The following is a 24296-nucleotide window of genomic DNA, read 5'->3' on the forward strand; positions in this document are numbered from 1 at the left end:
TTACACTGGTTTTGGGAAATAACTGTCTGGAGAGAAGGTGTGCTGTGATCTGGTTCAAGCAGAAGCAGATTCATGAAAGCCAGTGTTAGATTTTGTATTTCTGTGTCAGGCTTGGAGGCTAATGTGAAGGTTTTTGGTTTTAGGGTCAGGTTGCTGGTGCAGCTGTAATGGTTTATTTTTGTGTGACCTGCTGCTCAGGGACTCATTAACCCTCAATGTTTAAGGACGAAAGTGCATTAGGGAAGAAGAGCCACTAGACCAAATATTGTCTCGAGAATTGTGCAGGGAGTGCCGTGCTATGTTTCCTCTGTTGTCCTATCTGAAAAGCTGACTTTAATTTTCTCCATTCTTCTTATTGAATTAAAATGGCATGTTTTATCATAACAAAGATCATGTTTCCCATGAAATCTCCTCATCCCTAAAAAAACCCAACACATGGCGAACATCTCTGCTGGTAGGCTTTGTCCACTGGTATGAACGTTTGTAAATGTTCCAGCATGAAACTCTTCTCCATCACAGATCTAATGATGGGTTTTATTCATGTAATGTTTAATGATGAGCTGAAGCTCAACAACAGCAGCCTGGAGCTTGATTGAACTTCTACATTTAAATTTCGTTCATCCTGTTGTCTTGAGTCTGTGCCGTTCAAATGTTTTCTAACCCTTTACAATAAAAGTGGATTCAGTTTCATCCTAATCGATCAGCTCCCAGTTCTTAACAATGACATAAAAACAAGTTGTTTTCTTGGAGAGGTTTTTGGAGAAGTTATGACTTGAATATTTCAACACTTAACTTTGAGTTATTGCACAAGTCTTCCTTGGAGGGATCCGACATGCTTGGCATGCTATTTCTTTGAAATTTACAAAGTCTGTCTTTTTATTCTTGTCAAAGACGTTCAGGCTGGATCCGGTTGATGGGGAGGGATGGCCGCAGCCTTTCTCTCCAAAGATGCTCTCCTGGGTTTGGACTCTTGTCTTGCCAAGGGTCTTGAGAAGACCCTGCCAGTCATTGTCTTATTAAAATATGGACATTTTAAACATTTTTTACTCAGGATTTCTGCAAACGTTTCTGCGTCAATCATGTTTTTTTTTCTTTTAAATTCTTATTTAACACTTATTTTAACCAGATTAAAAACCCACTAGGATTAAGATCTGTTTTGCAAAGATGACCTAGCCATGAGGTCACCAGCACATGTCAAGAAAATACAAATTACTCACAGTTCAGCAGGTTTCATAGTGCAAGTAGATGAGGTCAGGAATAGGTAAAAACAAAGAACCATCTTATGGTTCTTGCTATCTGGAAAAAAAAAAGAATGCGAAGCTTGAAATAAGTCCTGACATGTTTAGCTCATTTTATGCTGTGTTTCAGCAGCGGGTGGCAGCAAATCTAAAAGCTTGTTTCCTCATTTCAGTCTGGACTCTGGAACATTTTACTGATAAATATCACAAAATCATGAAGCATAAAGCATGTTTACCATCTATCTAACCCTTGGATTTTGAAGAAGAAGATGGAACCAATCCAATAAGAGCAGTGGGCGTGTCCATAGCCTTGTTTCCACCAATGGGTACAGGTCAGGTCGGGATGGCTAAGGTGTGGATATGTTTTGTAAACTGTAACCTCGCTGCCTTTCCCCAGCCAACCGGAACGTCCACTGAGAGGCATAGTATGAACCGGATAGTGATCGACTCCTCAGCTACGTTGCAGCATGGCGCCATTACAGCGCAACGCTTCCTTAAAGTAGAACCACAACACGACTCAGAAACAAAGGAGGAGAATGGTAGTCATCCAACACTGTGTGTTCTTTCTTCATGGAGGTGCTGCCTAACGCCATTTTAAACAGCAATTTAATCAACAAAAAGAAAATATATGCACACGAAGAGCCATTCCTGCTTGTTTTTATGCCACGAAGTGACTCTTTTTCTTAACCAATCAACGGATTTCAATGTGTCAAACTCCACCCATTAGGGTGGGGTCTGATATTGGGGTACCCTTCCCAGTTTTCACATGTGGAAACACAAAAAATTGCATCCCTACCCGCCCCGCACTTGTCGGTGGAAACTGACAAGGGGGGAACTCAAATATACAAGTCACAATGAGACGACTACAACCAGTACGAAATCTTAAAGCACACCGATAAACTGTGTTTACTGTGTGTGTACTGAAAACATTTGGCTGTGGCACTTGTGTACAAAACAACTTCTCAGTAAACGTAGCTGAAACAAAATAACTGTGAGCTCTGAGGGAGAGGCAGGACTTTTTGTGATGAGAAAACTCTTAGTTTTCGAACCAGATTTGTGATGTGAGCTCAGAGAAAAGCTCATGGTTGAGCAGAAAGCTCGTGTAATTGTCATTGGTAACTATCGAATTACCTTGGGCAGCTATTGGCTAAATTGTTTCTGGGGTTTCACATTTGTTTGAAAATACCATGAGTTTGGTTTTGTCTGCGTTCTAAGCCAATTTCAATGCCTGCAGATGAGACTAAATAATATGACAAGCAGTCTGTAGAAAATCGAAAGTCTGGGTAGTTGAGGAAGAAAAGCAAAAGATTATCGGAGGCATAAAAATGGTACATTGCATTTGACAGGTTATCAGTTTATTAATATAAATAGAAAATAACTTGGGTCCTAAGATGAAACCCTGTGGCACTCCTTTAGAGACACTGTGGAAAAAGAGGAGGAACTGGCCTATAGTCTTGGTTGGGAAAGTTTGGTGTGGTTTGGTAAATCCGGATCTCTGTTGCGTTTCCACAACTAACCGTACCCTTACACAGTAGGTGGGAATAAGCTGCGTCAGCTATGTGATAGAGCGGCGTGATAGCTTCTTTAAATTGTAATGAAGATGAACACGACACAGAAACAAAGCACGAGAACGGTGGACATCCAGCAGTTTATTTCATCTCAGCATTTGGCTTTAAACAACCAAACATGGTGCTGTTCTCGCTTTGTTCCACACGACGTGATGATTCTTTTAACCAATCAGTGTGCGAAGCTCCACCCTTCAGGGTCAGATCTGTTTGATTAGGACCGCAGTGGAAGGGTCTCTAAAAAGGAGGGTTCAGATCATATATTATGGCATCCTTCCCAGCTTTTACCTGTGGAAACAAAAAAGTGCAAACCAGTCTGGATGTGTTGATGGACGTGCGACTTTAGACTCGGTGTTGTTTGTCATTCTAAAAAGTAAGCGGCATCTTCACTTACAATGCCCATCTGGACCAGAGACAGCCACAAGAATCCTACAAGAATCTGCTAATCTTCCCATGTACAAATAAAACACTTGGAACAAAGTTTTAACAGGAACATGTTTTTGGTTGAGAGACCAGTGGCTGAGGCCTTCATTTGCTAATTAACGCTGTACTTTGGACCAAGTTTTAAATGCAAAACAGCCAGGGCAGAAATAAAGTGGAATTTATGTTTTAAAATGATCCTCAGCTGCTAAAGATTTATTTTAGTCTCAACAAATTAAAGAGGAATAGTTTTTAAATACATAGCAGAAGGAGCGATTGGCAGACGCATTACAAAAACCTCTGATCAGAAACGGATTCACTAGTCTTTAATTATTTTTGGGTTTCATTGTTTGGGTTAATAATCATTTCTCAACCAGTCTGGAGGGAATTTCAGAAAGAGGATTTCATACCAGTAGTATCATCCGTGCTGTTTTCCCTTTGCCTGCTGTATGTAGGTATATCCATTAGCTGGCAACGTTTGAGTCATGCATTTTTAGAAAAGCCGTAAACTTGGCACACGGGCAACAGGTCGTTTGCTTTTTCCTGATTTGCCGGGTTTATGATGCGATTTTATGTGGCTGATTTTGCTTGCACTGGATGTTGTTACTGCTGACAATACAGTCTGTGTAAGTTTACTACTTAGATTTATTACTGATGGTGTGCAGATCAGAATAAGTTTTATTGCCTTTTTTATTGACTTTTCATCCTGTGTACCGCTGCGGTAGGCAGATGGATGGTTCAGTCATGTTAACTTCTTGACTGGTGACCAAAAAGTGGACGGAGAGCATTTCTATTTTTTTCAGTATTTTGATTTCAGAAGGTTGCATGTACGGAAACGGGAAAGAAGAAATGTGGACTGAAGATGAGCATGTTGTAAATTACGCGAGCTTTTTCAAAGTTTTATGTGACAGTAACTGTTTTTGAAGAAAGTGGGTTGACTAGGGGTCATCTAAGGACATTTTAAAGCCCCCAATTTCATAACAGCTGCTGATCTGTCACGGCCTTGCCTCTGTTGTCGTAAACATTCCACTTATATCCGTGCATGGATTTGCTTGGCTTATGTGTTCTTCCATTTAACACATGCCCTCCTGCACAAAAAAGGAAGAGCACGTTTCACAATGGATTCAGTGTTAAGGCGTCTCTACGAACACTGAATGAGTCATCACTGATGAAGAATACCAGAACAAAATGTGTCAGCCAGACTGTGGAAAGTCTGACCACGTTTGATGCTTGGCAGATGTTAATTTTCTACTCTACACACACCACCGCCGCTGGTAGAGGACGGCTCTTTGATCTCCAGCAGATCAGCTGAGCGTTCTCCTGCTTTGAGGCATAATATATAGCAAGTGTTTATTTGACTTACTAGCTGGATTCAGGTGAGCGGTCTGCTAGTTGTTTTACTAATGCAAGGCAGCAAGAGCATCATGAATGAAGTATTTGTTTCACAAGGATCACTCGTGATGCTACAAATGCCCAGAAAAGATGTTGTGGGCAAAGTTTGAGCCTGTCAATCATTCACATTAAAGGTCCCATATTATGCAAAATTCACTTTTTAATGGTTTTGGAACAGTCACCTAGCGCCCAGTGTTTTTCCCTCTTCGGCAACCCTCGTTAGCGGACATGGCTAAGCGACAGAAGCACTGTTCTGTTTGTGGCTGCATAAATGAACACGAAAACGTTTTTTTACTTCCATCCACTGAACCCACGAGGACTGAGTGGATTAATTTTATTTTTGGAGGAAATGTACCCGGAAAACTTCCAAAGGTTTTGCATGTCTGTGGCCAGCATTTCAAAGAGGACTGTTTCCACAACATGGGGGCATGGAAAGCAGGCTTCGCCAACCGTTTGAAGCTGAAGCCAGGTTCAATACCAACTGTCCGTGACACAGCTGGAGAGGTAAGAGCTGGCAGTTATTTTATCGTTTCGGCCTTATTAGTCTGATAGCTTGAAAATATATTAACCTGTCAATCACCTCATGACGGGCGATGCGATGGGCGGAGCCAACAGCTGAGCTGCTCCACCAGGGTTCCGCCCACCATAAACGGCACATTTCTGAAGCTGCTAAAAAGAGGGAGGTGAAGAGAAGCCGCTGCACTCAAACTGAGGGTCGATTTGTCCATACCATGGCGGAAATATTTCATTTAGATATTAATGAATGGTCTCAGATTGGGAATAAAGTGTATAATATGGGACCTTTAAACTATGCTGACTTGTCCAGCCTGTATGGCTAGCTGGTGGTAACCGTATGTATTTCTGATCAGTTCTTACGCTAACTCTTCTAGACTGATTGTTTTCTGCATGAAAAATCTAACATGATGGAGTTTTAACATGATAATTAAAAAAAGAAAGTGAAATTCTCACAGTTGAGACACAAGAAAACAGATAATTGTGAAACGTGTTCTTCTCACGAACAGGTGCCTTATTTTCATGGTTAAACTTCGCTCTTAATCAGGACCATTAAAGCAGGAATCGCATAACAGAAAATAAAATGAATGAGACATTAGTTTTGGATGTTTGCAACCACAAATATCCAACATTAATGTTCTAGTTGAAGCAAACTTCTGCAACCAGCAGGAGAAAGACTGACCGGCACAGAACTCGCTCACATTTTCCACACTTTTTATTTAGTTTTTAGAAGAAATTCTGAGCATTGCCTGCTGTTTCCACACACTTTATACCAGTTAAGTTTTCTTCAGCTGTTCTACAAAATGTAGCAGCATCATCACTTTTTAATGAATGCTTTTTGACGCTGTTTATAAATAAGACCAGATTAAAGTTTGATTTTAAGATTTCTAAGTGTTGTTTATATCATTTCTATTCACTTATTCACGTCTGTTAATTACTATTTCTGTTCCATTCAGGGAAGAGCCTTAGCCAACCTTTAAATGGTGGGGGATAATAGGGGAGCTGGATCATGGATGGGACCACTGAGCTCTAAAACAGCTGAGAATCGATGTGTTTTTCTACTCTAACGTCTAAGTCAGGACAGCAGGAAGGCTGAATGACCTCCACAGTGCTTAATCTTGTGCACATGAAAGTGAATTAAATCAAGTGTAAATGCAGAAGAGTTCTTTATTAAATTTCCTCTGACCCAGTAAACATAATTTAGAATCTCCGGGTGGCAGCGTAACAACCGTCCATGACGTGAGCATGTTCTATCTAGACGTTCTTGTATGTTGTCAGTGGGCATCACAGGGATCACATGAGATGCCAGTTCCCATGGTGACCGGACCTTAAGAGTTCAAAGTTCAAACTCTTACTTGAAACTTTGTGTTTGCGTAGGTCTTCCTGCCCACTTCCTGTCTTATTTTTTCAAACGTGTGTTCAGATGATTTTACAGCACCGTGTATGTTTTGGCATGCAGTTCTGTGGTCGTATGAAGAATTGGCTGTGTGTGTGTGTGTGTGTGTGTGTGTGTGTGTGTGTGTGTGTGTGTGTGTGTGTGTGTGTGTGTGTGTGTGTGTGTGTGTGTGTGTGTGTTGATTTCCTGTGAAAATGTTAGATTATAGTGGGCTTTGTCCCCTCAGGACACGGACTCCGTGAATGCTGATCTTAGTACGACATCCCTTGCTGGAACACACAGCGTTGCTCTGCAGACTGATGGGTGTTGATGACCCATATTCCAAGAACTGCAAACACTTGATCATGTTTCACAGAGCGTATGGAGATGTGAGCCTTGCTTTGGATGTTTTAAGTTTTGGATTCTTGAGGTCGTCTCGTTGTCTTTGTGCATCACGTTGTTCTCAGTCTTTATAAAATAGGGTTTATAAACAATGTGCCTTGTTCTTAAAGTCGCTCTGTGGTTCCTGAGCATCTGTTTCCCTCATCTGTTGTTTATTTTGCCTTATTGCACACAGGGATGAGCTTCAATCTCCTCTAGATGATGAACAGTGTCATTTTATTCATTTAAAATGGATAAAAACAATTGATAGAGTGAAATACATGAACACGAGGCAGTCTTTACTGATACCACAACCATCTCTTTTGCTATAAAATAGGAAACTGATGTTGTAATATCTTTGCTTTGTGTTGAATATTTTTCATATGAGGTTGAACCAGAATCATGTCGGCCTGAATTTAAATGCTTTTGTGTCTCCAGGATGATACCTTTTACAGATGTTAAACAAATTAGTCATGTTTCCTATTTCAGTGTTCACCAAACAGCAACAAAGATTGGACATTATATTAATTTGTTCTTCATCAGTTTGACTGAATCTAAATGATTCTGTTACTACTTCAACCTTTAGGGAAGGCTATGAGTTCAGTTTCAGTCTCACCCCTGATTTTGTGGATCATTCCAGTTACTTTCCTACACACTCGCTTCTATGTTTATGCTCAGTTTCCTTCCCCAATACGCTTGACAGGCCATTATGTTTATCAATGTAGTCTTCCCTTTTCTGTGGGCAGTCAGAAAGCAGCTTAGCCGGATGGGATGGGGTGTATCATGTCTGCCACTCGTTCCTTTGGTACATAGGCTACTGGCGTTGACGCGACGTAACGTGTCGCATGTGCGAGCTGTAGTATTGACTTGAACATGAACACAAGATCACAATGGCGGATAGTTATGAAGAGCACCCTGCTGGACCTTGTCCGCAACTACCGGCACCTTTATGATTTTTCGTTCTCGTTGCAATATAATCTTAGCTCACTGTTTTTATGTCTTAACAGTTGGCAGCAGATTGGTAAACTGTTGGCCTTTTCACTATTTCAAAGTCCATGTGCTGTGTACTTCCACTAGTGGAGACCTTTAGTATCAGGTAATTTGACTGCGCCGTCGCGCTGTTGTCTTGCAGCAACCGAATCCAAAAACGTCGTGGAACGTTGATGTGTATGCTTGCGTACACAGCAACTATAGCCTGGCCATTAAAGATTCATGACTACCACCTAGTGGACTGGAGTGTGCTGAGAGATACACTCTGGTTATGCAGAGGAACCAACAGAAAATACCTCATCCTTACTGAGACTGACATAAATCTAATAACAATCCCCACGATTGAAGCCCCACGGAAAATACATTTCTTATAGCCATGTTTATATGCCTGAGGCTACAATCAGTGAGTTAAATGTTGTTAATATAATCAGTGATTTGTACTTCTTTTAACTTGAGAGAAATCACAGACCTCACCCGGTTCGGTTCCACCGAAAGCGAAACAGGCAGCTGTTCTGCAGCGAAGGCTCGGCATAGCTTTGCTTCCGCAGCTCCTCCGAGGGTCAGTTCTCATGCTTCAATGAGGTGTTGGCACGTTTTCTTGTTCTGTTCTGACAGATAACTCACATTTTCCTTTTTCTTTTTTTTCTTTGCACCTTTGCTTTTAGATGGTAGTACTTCAGTGCTTTAACAAATGTTGAGCCAGTAAATGGAGGCGTAAAATGATCGCTGTACAGTTCAAGCTTTTAGCTGGAGCAGTGAAGACTCTGAGGAATTTCTGTGTGGTAGAGCAGTATTTACTTTATAAACACAGCTCTATCTCTCCACAAAGTTTCTTTATGTGCGATATTCAGATAACTGTTCTCCTGAGGTCAGAGCTGGGTTAGTTTCTCAGTTAATTCAGGTTAAATTAATTTGAAAAACTGTTCATAACTTGTGTTTTATAATTTTTTTCAAGGGCTTTAAATTGCTTAACATAGCGTATTATTCTCACCATTTTTAAAATGGTACTTCTACTGCTTGCCATTTTCACAAGGCTGTCCTTATCAGAGAGTTCCAGTTTAATATTCAAAAGGCTTTCATTCCAAGAATAGACTGAACAGTAGAATGAAGTAAATTGACCCTTTCCGTAGTACTGTGTACAACACAGGCTTTCTTCCTGACAGCTATGTGGGTCCTGCAGGGTTCAGAGGGTGAAAGACCTTATAAACATACGTGATCTCACTATTATGCAACGATTGGACTCAGCCTGTTAACTAAAACGCAATAACACAGTTCAGCAAATCACCATATATTTCCCAGAGAGATTAGCCAATCATTACACACTGACTTCCAGAGAGCTGAAGATGGTGTGAGCTGCTGGAGTTGACTTCCTGGAGGAGTTTGCAGGGAAGCCTACCAGTTTGATTGTGGATTGAGAGTGTTTGTGGCCGGTAATGAGGGATGGCCTGGCCGTGCTGGACGAAGCAGCTGGATGAGGAGGAACTGGTTGAGAATGGTGAGTGTAGGACTGTTTGTGTGAGTGTGTACTGTAAAGGAGAAGTGAGTTGTGGTTTTAATGCTTGTCATTAGATGTTGTTCTGCATGCAGAAGTCGTTTCTGTGATGCGTTCACAGCCCTTCTCCTGTCCGCTTTTATGCTTGTCATTCATGTTAAATGCCTAAGATCGTGTTATTGAATGCAGCTTTGTTGTGTCTTTGCTGAACTTGTTGAGTTTAATCATTAAGACGTTTACGACCCATCAAGCTCAGAGTCATGTGATTGTTGTTTCTGAGCTGCTGGACGTTGCTCAAGAGAAATGGATCTTCGTAATGTTTGGTCTGTCTGACTGTGTGTATATAGCTGTGTGAGGTGTATATCAAACACATGAAAGATACAATCAAACACTCATCTCTCTTTCTTCTCTTTACAGTTTCTTGAATCTTTGAGAACAGTTTTTGTCTTTTGTCCAGTATCTTTCTCTTTTGTAGGTTAGTTGTTAGTTTTTGAAAATGACAGATCCCATGAGGCGGCATTGGTGTGTGTATGTTTTGTTTGTGTGATTGTGTTTTCTCAAGGCTTCACTGAGTGTTTTGACTATCATGAATTAGGTGCAAAGGGCAGCCATAGTTGGGTGTGTAATGGGGCATCTTAACCCCATGTACAAGAGGAGGTCTTGTTTTATAACACGGACTTGGGTTGAGCAGCCTGTTCAGTCTTCATAGAGCTTGTGGTTGGTGTTCATTAAATAAGTCACAGTATCATTGTTGTCAGTGTGTTTCCTCTTGAATTCAACTTTTTTTATTATATCTCCATCAACCAAGAAACATTTAGGTGTTGTGTTTGACCATTCATCACCCCGAACAGCTGGTTGCTAATAACTTTTTCCTTCTGAGGTATTTTCAAAATGAATAAAACTTCCAAAAGAGTAATACATATCATGTTTTTATTTATTAGAATTTTAAAATGGCTTAAAGAAATGCGTCTGACCTTTTAAAAACAAGATATTCCATCTAATTTTGAGCCAATACAAACCAGTAATAACAAGCTGTAAAAATGTTTTGCAATAAATCTCAGTGACTGATTATTTGCCTTATTTTTAAGGAAAAAGCCATTTTTACAAACTCTCAAATTTCCAAAGTTTCATGGCTCACAAAATCCAAAACAACTGAAATAACTTGATCCACCTCCATCACATGTAGCAATAATGAAAGATAAAAAGACAACGAAGAGAAGAAATTAAAGACAACCAGCTGTTAAAATAAACAAAAAACATTGTGATATGCACATGCAACTGGGCCACCACAAAGGTCAGAGCCAGCCCAGGAGGCCCAGGGACCCAGAAGACCAGCCGCCCCCCTAAGAGCACGTATCCCAGCCAGCTGGCCACCGGGATGACCACGCATCTGCCCAGAGGGCGGCAGAGGAAGGCCCAGCCAGACAAAAAGGCCCCAGGAGGCCAGGGACGGTCACGCCACACTGCCAGGCACCGGCTCCACAGAGATGGACGAGGCCAAGACCCCGGGAGCCAGCACCCACCCCAATGCCCGAGTCAGGCACGCTGGAAAACGTCGGGTTCTGAAAACCACAAATGCCAGGAGGTGGCATCTGCAGTTTCAGATTTTTTTCAGATTAAAGTTGTTTTCATCCTTAATAGAAAATGATAATAAAAGAACTAATAAACAATATTCACGTTCCGTCACACAGTTCGTTTACGAGAGACAGACGTGAAAAGTTGCTTCTTAAAATGAAGCAGATGAGGTCCAATCACATTTCATGTCTCAAATCAACACAGGCTCCAATAATCTCATAGTTTTTGGTCTTTTGGACAAGAGAAGTGATCATTGATAAATGTTTAATTGATCAGTGTTCATGAGGCTGATTTAAAGAACTAAATACTGTAAATGAGGATGTTTTGATGTCTTAATTCCAGACAGAATCACTTGTTTTAATTATTCTGTTTATTTTAATTTTTCACTCATTATTAATCCCTGATTAAGGAAGTTTATCATTTTTAAACTTGAGGACTCAGACGGTGCCAAACTGTAACGAAATGCCCGTTTTTACTCAAACTGCTCTAAATTTTTTATGCTTCACATTTTGCACCATTTCAGGTGTTTTTTAGACTATTTTCCATTCATACCATGTGCCATCTTCATTTTTCTAAGTTATGCAAATACAGATATTTACACATCTTAACACGTCTCCAAAGTGTTCCTTTTACCATGACTCAAAGTATTCAGAGACCTTTGGATTGAAAAGACTCACTTCATTATAAGTATTCAATTTTTATTAAATGAGTTTTCATTTCTTGTAATAAGATAAGCCGGTTGAATTTCAGATGTTCTGCTGAGCTCTGAGGCACATTTTCATCCTACATTGGCCACTTTATGCTAATTTTAAGAATTCTTAACATTGAGAGATTTTATTTTATTTTGAATAAGATGATTTGATTGCATTTAAGAAATACAGTGGTATGCAGAAGTCTTGGCACCTCTTAGGAAATTCACTGCATCAGGTTTTTTTAAAAATAATTTTTATTGCTCTAATGGAAACAATTTTATGTGCATTTAAACAAAAATAGGCATGTGCATAAATTTAGGTACCCCAAAGAAATAATCCCATCAGTATTTAGTAGAGCCTCATTTTGCTGACACCGCCTATATCCACAGACAAGTCCCTGAAGTCTGGCAGGTGGTATATTGGCCTCCATACAAAGCGCCTCCAGTTCAACCTGGTTTCTTGACTTTCATGCAAAGACAGCCTTCTTAAAATCAATCCATACGTTTTCAGTGATGTTAGTCTGGAGACTGGGATGGCCATTCCAGGATACTGTACTTGCATGAATTCCTTGGTGGAGTTTGAACAGCTGATACTGAGAGGAATTCACGTGGACCTTCATTTTAACTTGGTTTCCAGTACTTAGCCATAGAGCCCCATAACACGATGGACTCGCCACCAAATTTCACAGTAGGCAATAATTTCTTCTCATGGAATTCCGTGTGTTCATGTTGCCATGCATACCTCCTCTTGTTCTGACCAAATAGTTCTATCTTAGTCTCATCTGACCACAGTATTTATTTCCAGAATGCTTGTGGCTTGTCCAGATGTGCTTTTGCATACCTCATGCGACTCTTCTGGAGACCAACACGTTTAAGAGGCTTTTTGTGCATCGAATGAGTCTTTCCTGGTTCTAAGTGTGCTGGATTGTGGAACAATGAACAGCTACACCAGCAGTGGCCAGATGTTCTGTGGAGCTGGTCTATGGCTTTGCCTGGGCCTTTTCAGCCTACGTCTTCCCTTCAGAAGGACTGTGGCCTTCCATTTCATTTCTGTTGTGGCGATACAGTCCAAACCTTCCAGATAATGTCTTGTAACCTTCTCTTAATTCATAATAATGAATTATCTTAGTTTTTAGGTCAGTGGAGAGTTGTTTGGAGGCCCCGGTGTTGCCACTCTTTGTAAATGAATGTTTCTGTTGGAGCAATAAAAAATGATTTCACTACTGAAATGTTTCTCTTCCACAGGGTATAAAATGTGTTCAGATAAAGTTGCTGCTTCTAAAGCTCAGAAAGTAACAAACTGATGCTGCGGTTTTCCTTTTGCATGCCATTGTATTTATCCTCGGTAGTTTTACAGTTTTCTCTCCCAGGACATGTAATCAGACATTTTTAGCTGTTCTCCACACCTGATTTAAATCCTGCAGGAATTAGGCCTGAACAATATGTGGGAAGAAATCTGCAAGTTTGCTAACCGATATTGTGATTTGGTTTGTGATTTAATCAACTTCTGTAGAAATATATTTTCTTTATCACATGACATCGAAATATGAACTGTTGTATATTCTAACAAGAACCTAAAGTTGGGAAATGACCGGCTTCATGCAAGCTGAAGCCTGAAGGTCACGTTTCCTCTAGAACAGGTTTCTACTTTGTCCTTGTAGGAAAAACTAAACAGTCTGATGTCGTTCATCTTATTTACACCACAGCCTCATTTCTCTCTACATCATTTCTGTACTGCATGCAGCGAGTTTCACCCTGATGCCACACAGGCCACATGTGCGCATCCATCCAGCAGAGAACACGTCCAACAATATGAAGCTTCAGCCACCTAAAAAATAAAAAGTTTGATTTATTTATTTTATTATTAACTCTCCCAGGGAGGTGAAAGTGGTAGCACTCATGCTGAGAACAGACATGACGTTCTCTACGTCTGAATCTACCCTCATTGCAGGAACGTCTGAGCCGTTTTAGGGTTTAAAATGGATCCAGTATTCCCCAGTAGGTGTTTATTATTGTCAGCCTGTTATCTGAGATCTGTGTAGCTGTCAACGTGATGCTTAATTTCAACATGTAGGCTACCTCGTCTTTGCCTCGTCTGATTAAGGTGTTGAAAGTTTCTTGCTGGGAAATGTTTGACTGCCTTTGCATCCCCACAGGTGGGAAGCCCACCAGGAACTCGTACTTTCTCTACAGCTTCACACAAACTCCCAGTTACTCTTTCCTGCCTCCTCTCAGCTGTGAGGGATTGGATAATAATAATAAGCGATGATACGTGAGTGTGTGGAATGAAGCTCTACACAAATCCGATGTAAACATGAGACGGAACAGAATCATGGCCAGACAGATTTCTTTTATGTAAATTTATCTTTACGATTAGTGATTACTTGAACCTTCAGTCAAGTAATGTGATTGGCTGCTGATTGAGCTGCCATTTACATAATATTTTTAACTTTTTGAAGGCAGATTTATGCTCGCGCAGCGTCTGCTTGCGGTCGTTTATGGCGTAGCTCGGGGATCTCCAACTCCAGTCCTTGTGAGCTACTGTCCTGCAGGTTTTGGGTTCTACCCTGATGCAACACACCTGACTCAAATCACCGGGTCATTAACAGGCTTGTGCAGAGGTGTGTTGTAGTAGGAGACATCCGAAACCTGCAGGACAGTAGCTCACGAGGACCGGAGCTGGAGACCCCGGCGTAGCTGATGCTGGTGAGTTTGCTCTCACACCCGAGCGTCGTTTTGGTGTCGTGTTGCAGTTTCTCCTCCTAACCTGAAGGTGGCAGCAGGGGTGGTATGAGCCGGTAAACTCACCAGGTTCAGTTCGGTGGTATTTTCTGTTTTAAAACAACAATGGCGTCTTTATTCGTTTGTGGAAAAAAACAAAGAAATTACTTGATCAGCCTCTCATCAACTTGATCCACTGATTATTGTTTTTTTAAAACGGTGGTTTAAATCCACTTTAACAGCCTAAATCCAGCTGGCAGAGTGGAAGTCGACACCTGAAACACTTTTATTCAAAGTTTGCTTAAGTAGTTGCGAGACGTCTAAAACTGCTGTAATGTTCTTCTGTTTTATTTATTTTCAGACATGTTTTTAAATGTGCCAACACAGTCCTGCTCCTGGCTGTTTTCTGACCTGGATGTGGTTACAGTACATCTTTGTTTTCATTAGTCAGCTGACTGTTTCCTTCTACCTTTGAGAACAGCAGGTGTTGCGTAAGTTGAGAGTTTTGTAACAAGGTCTAAGTGACCTGGCAGGGAAATAAACCAGTTTTGCCAGCTCACATTGCACCTTAAGTGTGTTGGATTTCTTTGCTACCAGTCTGACTTGTTTTTAATTCATTTGACTTTTGAAGAGCTTGTTTTTTAATCCCTAGCAGCATTCCAGAAAGTTAGGTCCGGCGCAGATGTTTTTATTGGTCTGAAACACTTTACAAGCTCTGATCTCAAACCAGTTTTTTAATGGGGTTGTATCAAATTCTGTAAATAAATAAATAACCAAAAACATTTAATTATGCTGGTTATGATGTGGTCCAGCATCTTGGCAGATGCCCATCCAACTTTCCTCTTTAAAACTCTTATTCATACAGGCAGCACCTCAGCCCCATTAACATCTATATTGTAACTTCCATTAAAAGTGAAATAAAAACATTTTATTTCACTCCAGGCTTGTTGTTTTACTGCCATAATTACATTTCTACAGGGAGCTTAAATCAAAATCTGTTTAGATTCCTAGTGTTTTTTTTTTTCCTGTTTCGTTTGATTGCTGGTGTCTGATGGCTGATTAAAGTTCAGATGTGTCGTAATCAGGCTCTTCTGTTGTGGACCTCATGAGAGAGCTTTGTGTGTGTTACAGTATAGTAAAGAAATGATCAAAGTTCTCAGCATCTGATATGAGAGGAAACATCCAGACTGCTGCTTATCTATTTAAAAAGAAGTCTTGTTATTCACTGAGAATTTTTATTTTCTCCCTAAATCTCTAATAAAATAAAATGTTATATAAAACAAAGAACGAAGCAGGAATATTGATGATTTTTGCTCCATATTAACATGACAGCATCACACAGTTGCTGCAGGTTTGTCGGCTGCATCCATGATGAGAATCTCCCGTTCCACCACATCCCAAAGCTGTTCTACTGGACTGAGATCTGGTGGCTGTGGAGGCCGTTGGAGTCCAGTGAACTCATCGTCATGTTCTAGAAAGCAGGTGGAGATGATCTGAGCTTTGTGACATGGTGCATTATCCTGCTGGAAGTAGCCCGAACTGTTGATCCAAGGCCGGATGGATCTTTCATGTTGTTTCCACCAAATATGACCGTTCCATCTCAGCTGAACTAACGATTCATCAGACCAGGCAACGTTTTTCCATCTTCTATCGTCCAGTTTTGCTGAGTCTTTTAACTGAAGATGGCATTTTAATCATCTCAAGTAGATTTAGTAGAAAACAGTGGGCTGCTATATTATGGCTCCTGCTCACGGCTCACACTGGTTCACCTCTGTTACCAGACCGGTTACTTCAACCCGGGTCTCTTTAACCACTCCCCCTTTGTCACCTGCAACAATATATTCTAGATTTGAGCTACAAATTTTGTTCACTAACAGATTACTTTTTCCTCCCTTGAGTTTCATACTTGCTTTGGTCCTTGCTTGTCCTCAGACAGAGTGTTTCTGACAAGCCGAGGACAAAAGAGTTCACTTTATTTAAACATAATGACAAAATATAAAAAAAGAAAAAGAAAACACAAGTTCAGAAGGAGTGAGTGGAAGCATACACTTATCCTGTTCCACCCCTGTTAACTTAGTCAGTTAGTCATTTATCATCATTAACTACTAGGCATTACATTATCTTATAACAAAACAATAGTAAAAATAACAATACTCATATACAATAATACAATAATCATCTCCCTAAAGAGTACATTTCTGTCAAGGAGTTATATAATAACAATAATAATGATAATAAAAGTAATTGTTTCAACAACAATAATGGTAATAATAATAGTGATACCAATATAATAATGATAATAATGTCATTTAAATTATTTATAAGTTTACAAATACTAGTTACATTGATGGAGTTTTACAACAATGACAACAACAATAAGAACAACACTGCTCAGTCTAAATAATACGTCTTCATATCGTTTCTGTACTTTTCTGGTACCATGTTTTTATGTATTGATATTAATATGTGGGCATTAACTGTGTTCTTCCTCCAGCCTGTTCCGCAGTTTGATCCCACGAACAGACACCTGGTGATTCTGTCCAGGTGTCTTTTTAAACTTTGTGTTTTGCTGGAAGCCTCCTCCTCTGTGGCTCGGCAGGTTGAATGGTAATAAGTTCCTGCTCGCGTTAAACATAATCAGTGCTGTGTGATAATTAACCAGGGCCCAGAGTTTCAGTAACTTAGATTAAAATAAAGATCTGATGTGATCCTCAGGATAAAGTTTTGTTGTAAATGAATAATAAAACCAGCTAGTTGGTTTTTAGCCTCCAGCCGGTGTCGGAGCAGATGTGGTTTTAAAACACATGCTGAAACGGTGCTTGTGTTACATTAGTAGATCTTAACAAATGCTGTGTGTGTGTGTGTGTGTGTGTGTGTGTGTGTGTGTGTGTGTGTGTGTGTGTGTGTGTGTGTGTGTGTGTGTGTGTGTGTGTGCAGGAGAAACGACATGGGATCTGTGTGTGTATAATCTTTTTTTCTTTTTACTTGTAACAACTGTGATGTATGTATGGCCTCAGAACGCACATTTTCTTTACCCATTTTCATCCAGCTATCCAGAAAACAAGAAAGGAAAGAGGAGACATCTCGGCAGGAACAGTGTTGGTTTTCACAGGCTGGTTCTTACATGTGTCTTCTGTCTTTTCCTCCTCCTCCCTTTCTCACACCTCTCCCCCCACCTCCCCAGGAAGCTACGAGGAGCACAGCAGCAGCAGCAGAGCAGCCGGTATGAACGGCAGCGGCCCCAGCAAGCTTGTAGACCCCCTGGAGGACCCACTACCCGGAGTGGGCACCTATGAAGACTTCAACACCATCGACTGGGTCAGAGAGAAGAGCAAGGACCGGGACAGACACAGAGAGGTACAGAAAAGTGTTTTTTTTTAAGACAAATGGGAGAAATGTAAGGTCTTAAATGGAGCAGTTATGTAGTTTATTCCTTTCAGATTATCATGCATGTGGATCTGCTTTTAAAGTCCACTTTATTAACACAAACTTGAGTTAAAATAAGACATAAAACAACAAAATGATCTTCATCTTTCACTTCTGTGTCCAGATCACCAAGAAGAGCCGACAGTCGACCGTGGCCCTGCTGCACAGCGTCAGCGACGCCTTCTCTGGGTGGCTGCTCATGCTGCTGGTGGGACTCATGTCAGGTAGAGCATGCACTCCTCCTCAGACAGCTTCTGTAGGGGTTCACGTCTGAGTTGTAAATGAATGTTTGATGCAGCAGATTGACATCGTCAAAGCCGGCAAGTTTAAGGTTTTTGTTTGCATTTTCTTAAAAACGAAAGCAGAAAACATTCAGAACTAAACACAGCTTGAGCTTTGAGTTGTAATACAGATGACAGGATTTCAGGTAAAGCTCTGAGCTTAATGGCCGCCTGGACCAGTTTGCTCAGTACCTTCTTCACAGCTGTCTGCAGCAGCTGAAGGTTTATTCCCATGTGGTGACAAACGGCAGGTGTGGAGCCACAAAGTAGCGCTAGCATGACACTGGGAATACACAGGGCGACATATTTTTGGAAAAGGGAGAATATTTATTAGGCCAAAAGCCTGGATGAACAATGAAAGTTTTTCACAACTTTGTTTAAAACACATGAAAAAATAAAAAAATCAGATCCTGAGCTCATCTTTCTCTCCTCCAGGCGCTCTAGCCGGTGGTATCGACATTGCAGCTCATTGGCTGACGGACCTGAAAGAAGGTGTGTGTCTCATCGGCTTCTGGTTCAACCACGAACACTGCTGCTGGACGTCCAATGAGACGACATTCCAGGAGAGGGACCGGTGTCCACAGTGGCAGAGCTGGGCTGAGCTCATAACAGGAACTTCAGAGGTGGGGACGGTCTTACAGTTTTCCCACCATGAGCATTGTGGGTAGGGGAAGTAGAAAGATGTCCCTACCAGCATCTTCTGAGTTATTTTTGGTCTCACAAACAGCTGCGAGATCTGTAATCTCCATCGGCAACATTACTTCTATAAGTCTCTTATGATTGGCTCTGCTCTTTCATTTCTTTCTAACCTGATTGGCTGTCCCTGCTGTCATACATAGCACTTCTGGCTAGCGTTAGCTAGTACCAGGGGTTGGTGCTAATGGTGCTGTGTCTTCAGTCAGAACTTTAAGACCAAAAAAAAAGCTTCCTGGCAGTCCAGAGAGAGGAGATGATGAGGCAGGCGGAGAGCTAGACGGGTTTCATTAGAGTTGTGACTTGAGCTACTTAATTAAAATCTTATCAGTCATAGTATGTCATATTCATATACAAGTGTTTACCAGACGTTCACGGAATGATTTACCAACAAAAATACTTGTTTGGTACAGATCCTGGAAAAAATGGGCCATGATAACTTTTATCATGTTTTTCAAGTAAATGGAGAGTAATGATGAAATGATGAAGCACTTTGAGCAACGGTTTATCTTAATGGTGGTATTTTCCCTTAAAGTTTCATTAACGTTGTACTGTGTGAGAGAACTTTTCTGGGATGTTGGTGCACCACAATGCAAACTGCTAATATGCCAACAGATGTCTAACTCGTGTTTCAGAAATCATTCAGTAAAATAATCCTGCATTTTAGACAAAAAAAAACAAACAAAAAAACACCTTATTGTCTGTCCCTGAATGGAATATTTTACATTAAAAAGTGCTTATTTTAATCCATTACATTATTAGTACAACAAAACACTTCTCCTCCAGAGGCCTCTTATTTCACTACCAACGTTAAAATTAACATCCTTGCAACAAAGAACAGAATTCAGACATTTATAAACACTGTTTATGTTTTCTGGACAAGTAGGAGCTTAAAATAAAAACCCCTTGGCTGTGTGTGTGTGAATGGAGTGCAAACTGTGCAACTTTGTTTATTTTTTGTATTTTATATTTTTTATATTAATATTTTTGTATTATATATTTTGTATTGTATTTTTTGTATTTGTGTTTTAAACATATTGTACACCAGGGCTGCTCATTCAGTCCAACGAGAGCCGCAGTCCAGCAGGTTTTCTATGCATCCCTGCCCTGACACACCTGGGTCAAACTAACGAGTCCTTGTGCAGACTTTGATTGATTTTAGATCCACTTAATTTGATTCAGGTGTTTTGAAGCAGGAATACATTGAAAACCTGCTGGATTGCGGCTCTCGTAGCCATGTTGTAGTTATGCTCTGCATTCGTTTTAATGATGCTTGGGTTCCCTCTACTGGCCACAAGCTGTCATAAAAAACAACATCCTGACTTATCCAGCGTGACTCGGTGAGAAATCCTGTCTGATTCTTGTGCATGTGTGTGTTTTCCCTGCAGGGTGCGTTCGCCTACATAGTCAGCTACATGATGTACATATTGTGGGCTTTGCTCTTCGCTTTCTTGGCGGTCATGCTGGTCAGGGCCTTCGCTCCGTATGCATGTGGCTCAGGAATACCAGAGGTGAGGCTGCACACGTGATTATGACATACTGGTTTATCACATCTTTATAAGCTTTTTTTTCCAGTTTTTGGGGATTTATTTCCTTTGTTTGGTTAAGACTTCCTGTTCTTGTTTTCACCTTTTTGTCTTTTCTTATTCATTTATTTAGATTCAGCTCTGCTGTCTCTCTGTCAGTGTTTACTTCCTGGTTTGATCTTGTTTGTTTCTCTCACCATTTACAAGGAAGTGAGATGCTGAAGATCTGGTTACACTCGGCTTTTCCACTTGTTTTCCAAACCTAACCTCACTGATTCGTCCGTCTCAGCCGAAGAGACACAAACAAGCTGTTGCCTGTAAACACAAACATCCTCCCTCTCGCTCCAACTCTTTCTTTTTAGTCTCCTCGAACTAGAATCAGCTTTCTTCCATCAGATTCATCTCTCAAAGGTCAGACACTGGCCAGAAAAGGTAAACGGCTTAGACGAGGGAAAAACCTGAAACACAAACTTCCTCTCTGCCCTTCCCTTCTGTTGGTGTGTACGCTCGCTATCTCCTGGTCATGTGCGCAAACTCGCACATATAAAGTGATCTCGCTCTCTAAGACAAACACATAAGACCAAACAAATCCTCGTCTTCTGTGGAATTACAACCTGATCCGTGCACATGCAACCAGCCTCCACGTCTTTCTTTCTGCGTCTGTTTCAGATTAAAACCATCCTCAGCGGCTTCATCATCCGAGGCTACCTGGGAAAGTGGACTCTGATCATCAAAACCATCACCCTGGTTTTGGCCGTTTCCTCTGGGCTCAGTTTAGGGAAGGAGGGCCCTCTGGTCCACGTGGCCTGCTGCTGCGCCAACATCCTCTGTCATCTGTTCACCAAGTACCGCAAGAACGAGGCCAAGAGGCGAGAGGTAGGCTCTGGCTCGGCCAGCACATTCACGGTTTACCTGCTGAATAAATTACCTGTAAAACATGGAGGCGAAAAAATCCAGAACATTTACATCTTGTTACAGATACTGGAAGTTTTTCCCTCAGAGGACTTTAGACTCAAAGGAATTTTTGCACAGAATAAGTTATTAACAGAATGTGTTACAGCTAATAAAAATATTGGCCTGATTCTGCGCCGACTCATTCAGTTCATCCAAAAGTTAATTTAATTTATCAGTACAGAAAGTACGGCTCTGCTTTATCGTCCCAAAAGAAAGTTTGAACCCTTTCTAGATGTGTAACTTAAAACCCGGTAGGTGTGTTCAGTTTAAAGTGCTATAATTGATATTCTTGCTAATATTTTTAGCTGTTAGCCTCATCAGGTAAACCACTTTCAGCTGCATCTGCTTGAAAAGTGCCATAGAAATAAAGCTGAAGTGACTTTTGCTCTGTTTAGACCCAGCTCCTGGAGCTCTCTGCCTCAATCCTAGTCGTTTTACCGGGACATGTTGGACTTTAAAGTAACTTAAGTGCAGATAAACCCTTACACACAGTGATATGCTGCACAATTGTTATCCAGATAGACAATAATTAAGCATCATGACACCTGAAAAAAGGCTGTTTTGGTGAAATGAGCAGAGTTTTTCTTTTATTTTACATGCTGCTGGTGACATTTAGATGACTCTTTAGGAATTTATGATTGTAATACTATTAAATAAAATATATTATTTTTAATTAAACCGTGTAAAGTTGCACTTTATAAGTAAAAGAAGATTTATCCTGTGTCATTCTGTCCTAAATGAACACAGAACAAGACGACGTGAGACTTAAACCAGGAGACTTTAATGCGAGTGAGCAGCTCCGGTTGAGACAGAGCAGATTCTGATGAGTGTCATTAGTTTACATCCAACAGTTCATGTAAATAAAACTCACTGACATTTGTAGTGCAGGCAAGTGCTCCTGTGATTCCCTAAATAGCCACAGTCTAAACGCAACTCGTCTTGCTTATGCTGACCTAAGAAAAATAAGTCACGTTTACAGCAGGTAAAACAGGTTTTTAACACATCATTGTTGTGCTAAGTAAATATTTCTAATGTGGCCATTAACATGGAATATTACCCAGATGTTGGTAACAACCCAATTAAAACGTGGTTGGTAATAACCGCTGCAGGGAGAAACTTGCATCATTCATTGGCCAGGTGTGATTGTGGTCTTTTCTTCTACACTAACAGACTTAAAATCTTCAGAGTTTTTAGTTAAGTGAGTTAAGTTCTTTAAGTGATTTACTTTCTCTTAAAATAGTTGTGAGTTTGGGATCGTTGCCTTTCTGAAATGTCAACTTTTGTTTTAGCTTCATTATCCTGGTAGATTTCAGCAGATGATTAATAAGAATGTCTTGATGTTTCCGTTAATCCTTCCTTTTAATTGGCTGAAGTTTGGAAATCAGCCCCGCACTCGTAGCTTCATTGCTGGTATGAAGTTATTGAGGTGAGGCTCCGTTTTGGTCTCGTCCCAACAGACTGTATTTTGTCAGTGTTTCAGAGGCAAACTTTAAATGAGCTGCAACATGTGAAGTCTTGGCAGTTGAGTTTATTACTAATTTTTCTCTGTAAAGCGTGTAACACACACAGTCTAAACACAACTCGTCTTGATTATGTCTTGCTACAGTCGTACCTGCAGGACTTTCTAAAGCTCTTCATAAGTGCTGCTTGGATTGTGGACAACTCTTTTTATTATTCTATTCACTCCTCTACCACGGGGAAGCTCCTGGTCGTGGCCGGTTTATGGTGAATGATGTTTTTTCTACTTCCAGACTACAGCTTCAGCAGAGCTCACTGGCTCATCCAGAGGTTTAGAGTTCCTTCTGTAGCCACTCACATCAGTATCTTCTGCAGCAATTAGCAGATCCTTTTACCTGTCGTGAGGTGTTTCTTGTGTGAAACTTTGGTAATGAGACACCGTTTCCTCGACCATCAGTTGGGACTGAGCCAGCTGATATTAATTTGCACTGATAGGAGGCAGGATTACGTAAGAATTCCAGATAGATTTTAGCTTTGTCTGCCCTTTTGCATCATTCCATTTCATTCATTCATTTTCTAAAGCACTTAGTCCATTACGGGTCGCGGGTCAGCTGGAGCCTATCCCAGCATTAACAGGTGAGAGGCAGGTACACCTGGACAGGTCACCAGTCCATCACAGGGCCAACACAAGGGACAAACAACCATTCACACACACTCACTCCTTGGGAGAATTCAGAGCCATCAATTAACCTAACATCATGTCTTTGGACGGTGGGAGGAAGCCGGAGAACCCGGAGAGAACCCACGCACAAACGGGGAGAACATTTCATTACACAAAACTTCATTTCTGAAGTATTTGTTTTGGCTTCTTTGTATCCATCACTTTTACTGTTACCAACATCTGGTAAAAATTCATTTCCTTAGCCCCATTAGAAAAGTATTTACTGAGAAAAATGTTGACGGGTGAAACACTTTCTGTCCTCATGCCAAAAGTCATCCCACAAACGTTCTTCACATGTTTCTTTGTACCGAAACATGAAGATTTCACATGAAAAAATGTCATAACCATAAGCCACAGACTGAGAACAGTAGTGTTCTTTCTGTGTCCCGTAGGTTTTATCGGCGGCGGCAGCGGTGGGAGTGTCGGTGGCTTTTGGTGCTCCTATTGGAGGGGTCCTGTTCAGCCTGGAGGAGGTGGGTTGTAATAATTAAAAATGAGCATTTTCTCAGCATGCATTTCTTTAGACTGATGTTGAAATCTAAGACAACATTGGAAGATGTGACTCAGGAGGCCTGGAAGCTGTTACAAATGAATAAACTTACACTTTAAAGAAAAAGGAATTCCATGAAGTGAAGCCATCGGATCCAGATCTCAAGAGGATCCAACAATTTTTCTGAGAGTGCCAGTTGTTTTATCACAATCAGATAAACCTGCTGATCTGCTTTATTTTTCTTGAATGTGTGAGTTTATGCTGGAAGGAGCAGCACACTGGCAACAAACTGGGATCAAATAAACAGTGAAAAAGTGTTAGCTGGTAGTCTTGGCAACTTTCAGAGCTAGGCTCAAAAAGTTAAATAAGAGCTCTGATTTAATTATTGAATTGT

At 40.8% G+C, this 24296-nt stretch overlaps 1 protein-coding gene across 4 annotated transcripts in view; it reads left to right on the forward strand.

The window, feature by feature from the left end:
- Positions 1-24296, forward strand: part of clcn5b (chloride channel, voltage-sensitive 5b) — a 41213-nt gene that overhangs the window by 4094 nt on the left and 12823 nt on the right. For 3 of the 4 annotated variants that reach the window (XR_006010289.1, XM_041985544.1, XM_041985543.1), the window contains exons 3-8: positions 17538-17710; positions 17904-18003; positions 18496-18683; positions 20142-20264; positions 20949-21155; positions 23805-23885. Coding sequence is in view for 3 of the 4 variants with exons in the window: in XM_041985544.1 (XP_041841478.1) it covers positions 17538-17710; positions 17904-18003; positions 18496-18683; positions 20142-20264; positions 20949-21155; positions 23805-23885 (872 nt within the window). In the remaining variant the exon portion in view is untranslated. Of the gene's footprint in view, positions 1-9192; positions 9370-17537; positions 17711-17903; positions 18004-18495; positions 18684-20141; positions 20265-20948; positions 21156-23804; positions 23886-24296 lie in introns of those variants that run through there. The other variant, XM_041985545.1, reaches the window with a different exon arrangement.

The sequence above is a fragment of the Melanotaenia boesemani genome, chromosome 5 (genome assembly GCF_017639745.1).
Source record: "Melanotaenia boesemani isolate fMelBoe1 chromosome 5, fMelBoe1.pri, whole genome shotgun sequence".
Classification (NCBI taxonomy): domain Eukaryota; kingdom Metazoa; phylum Chordata; class Actinopteri; order Atheriniformes; family Melanotaeniidae; genus Melanotaenia; species Melanotaenia boesemani.